This window comes from Camelina sativa, chromosome 14, assembly GCF_000633955.1.
Source record: "Camelina sativa cultivar DH55 chromosome 14, Cs, whole genome shotgun sequence".
Taxonomy (NCBI): Eukaryota; Viridiplantae; Streptophyta; class Magnoliopsida; order Brassicales; family Brassicaceae; genus Camelina; species Camelina sativa.
In genome coordinates this window covers 26,216,496-26,218,045 of record NC_025698.1, presented here as the reverse complement: position 1 = coordinate 26,218,045, position 1,550 = coordinate 26,216,496, and the positions used below count along the sequence as shown (strand labels likewise).

The 1,550-nt window shown below is 44.0% G+C and overlaps 1 protein-coding gene across 1 annotated transcript in view; it reads right to left on the bottom strand.

The window, feature by feature from the left end:
• LOC104742522 overlaps positions 1–1,550 on the bottom strand; it is a 5,382-nt gene that overhangs the window by 2,175 nt on the left and 1,657 nt on the right. The window contains exon 2 of the mRNA XM_010463534.1: positions 222–569. Coding sequence (XP_010461836.1) covers positions 222–569 — 348 coding nt within the window. The remainder of the gene's footprint in view (positions 1–221; positions 570–1,550) is intronic.

Below are 1,550 nucleotides of genomic sequence, written 5' to 3'. Positions count from 1 at the left end.
ACGATCTCTGCTGGTCCTTCACTCCTCGCCTTTAACGTTTCAGGGTCAGTGCATAGCTTCAGAATGAAACAATCTTCACCATTCACCTTCCTCTCTCCAACACACTTGGATTCAGCAAACATAGTAGCAGTAGTTCTCGGATCAAGTCCCTGATTGATCATTAAACATAATAAGATAACCAATGGATTGACTTCAAAACACATGCGGTTAGGGGATTAAACCTGAAGAGCACGGCGAAGAGGCCTGACGGGTCCTTTAGCAGTGTGAGAACCAAGCCAAGGGGTATGTCGCCAAACGAGCTTCCCATTGCAGCCAGCACGAACCTTACTACCACCAACAGAGAGCTCAACATACCACATATCAGGATTCATCTGCCAGAGAACGAACCCTCCAGTTTCAGACTTGGTGGAGTTCCGGTTTCTAACAGTTCCAGTAGGAGTTTCAAGCTCTGAAGTGATCATCTTGAGCTTACCCATAGCATAAGCGTTTTTAATGGAGTTTGTTAACTTCTGACCACCACAACAAGCCGCCGTGTACTGTTGCAAAATGTACTGCGCGGATGATGTTTCCTACAAACAACACACCCACAGAAACACAAATATCACACAATAATACAAACAAAAAACTGAATTTTTATATTATTATAGTAAATCAAATTCATATACAACTCAAAATCTGAGTATTATATGAATCAAACCCCCACCAGATAATGACAATACTCCACCAACCAATCCAAAAAATCAACTAAACATTTAAGAAAATTTCAATAAAACAAGCATCACAAAAATGCCCATATTCTCAAACAAGATCTGGAGCCTAAAGATTTATTATGAATTCAGGGGATTAAAAACTTAAACTTTATGAATGAGAGACTAACAATGGGAGAATCTGTGATGGTGAGGTGAAGGAGATGAGTTGAGGAAGAGACGCTAATGGGAGCGAGAGGAGCTCCCATAACGCCGAGGAGAACCCTCAGATCAGACCTCCGAGAAGCCGGAGTGTTGGGAGTCACGGAGGGAGCACGTGACCACTGACCTTTGACCCAATGAGTAAGACCCGACCCGAGTCTTTTCGAATCCCCACCACCAGGAGGAGGCATTTCACCGTTATCATCCGGATCAGGACCTTCCATGACAGGTCTTAAACTACCGGATCTCCCAATCAACGGCTCCGGTTGAGGCAAGTAAAGACCTCCTCCGCCGCCGCCGCTGCAGCCGCCGGAGCTAGCGAGTAGTTTCTTTCTACCCCAGAGAAGAGCTTTCATATGTGTTGGGTTGTTATTTGANTCAACTAAACATTTAAGAAAATTTCAATAAAACAAGCATCACAAAAATGCCCATATTCTCAAACAAGATCTGGAGCCTAAAGATTTATTATGAATTCAGGGGATTAAAAACTTAAACTTTATGAATGAGAGACTAACAATGGGAGAATCTGTGATGGTGAGGTGAAGGAGATGAGTTGAGGAAGAGACGCTAATGGGAGCGAGAGGAGCTCCCATAACGCCGAGGAGAACCCTCAGATCAGACCTCCGAGAAGCCGGAGTGTTG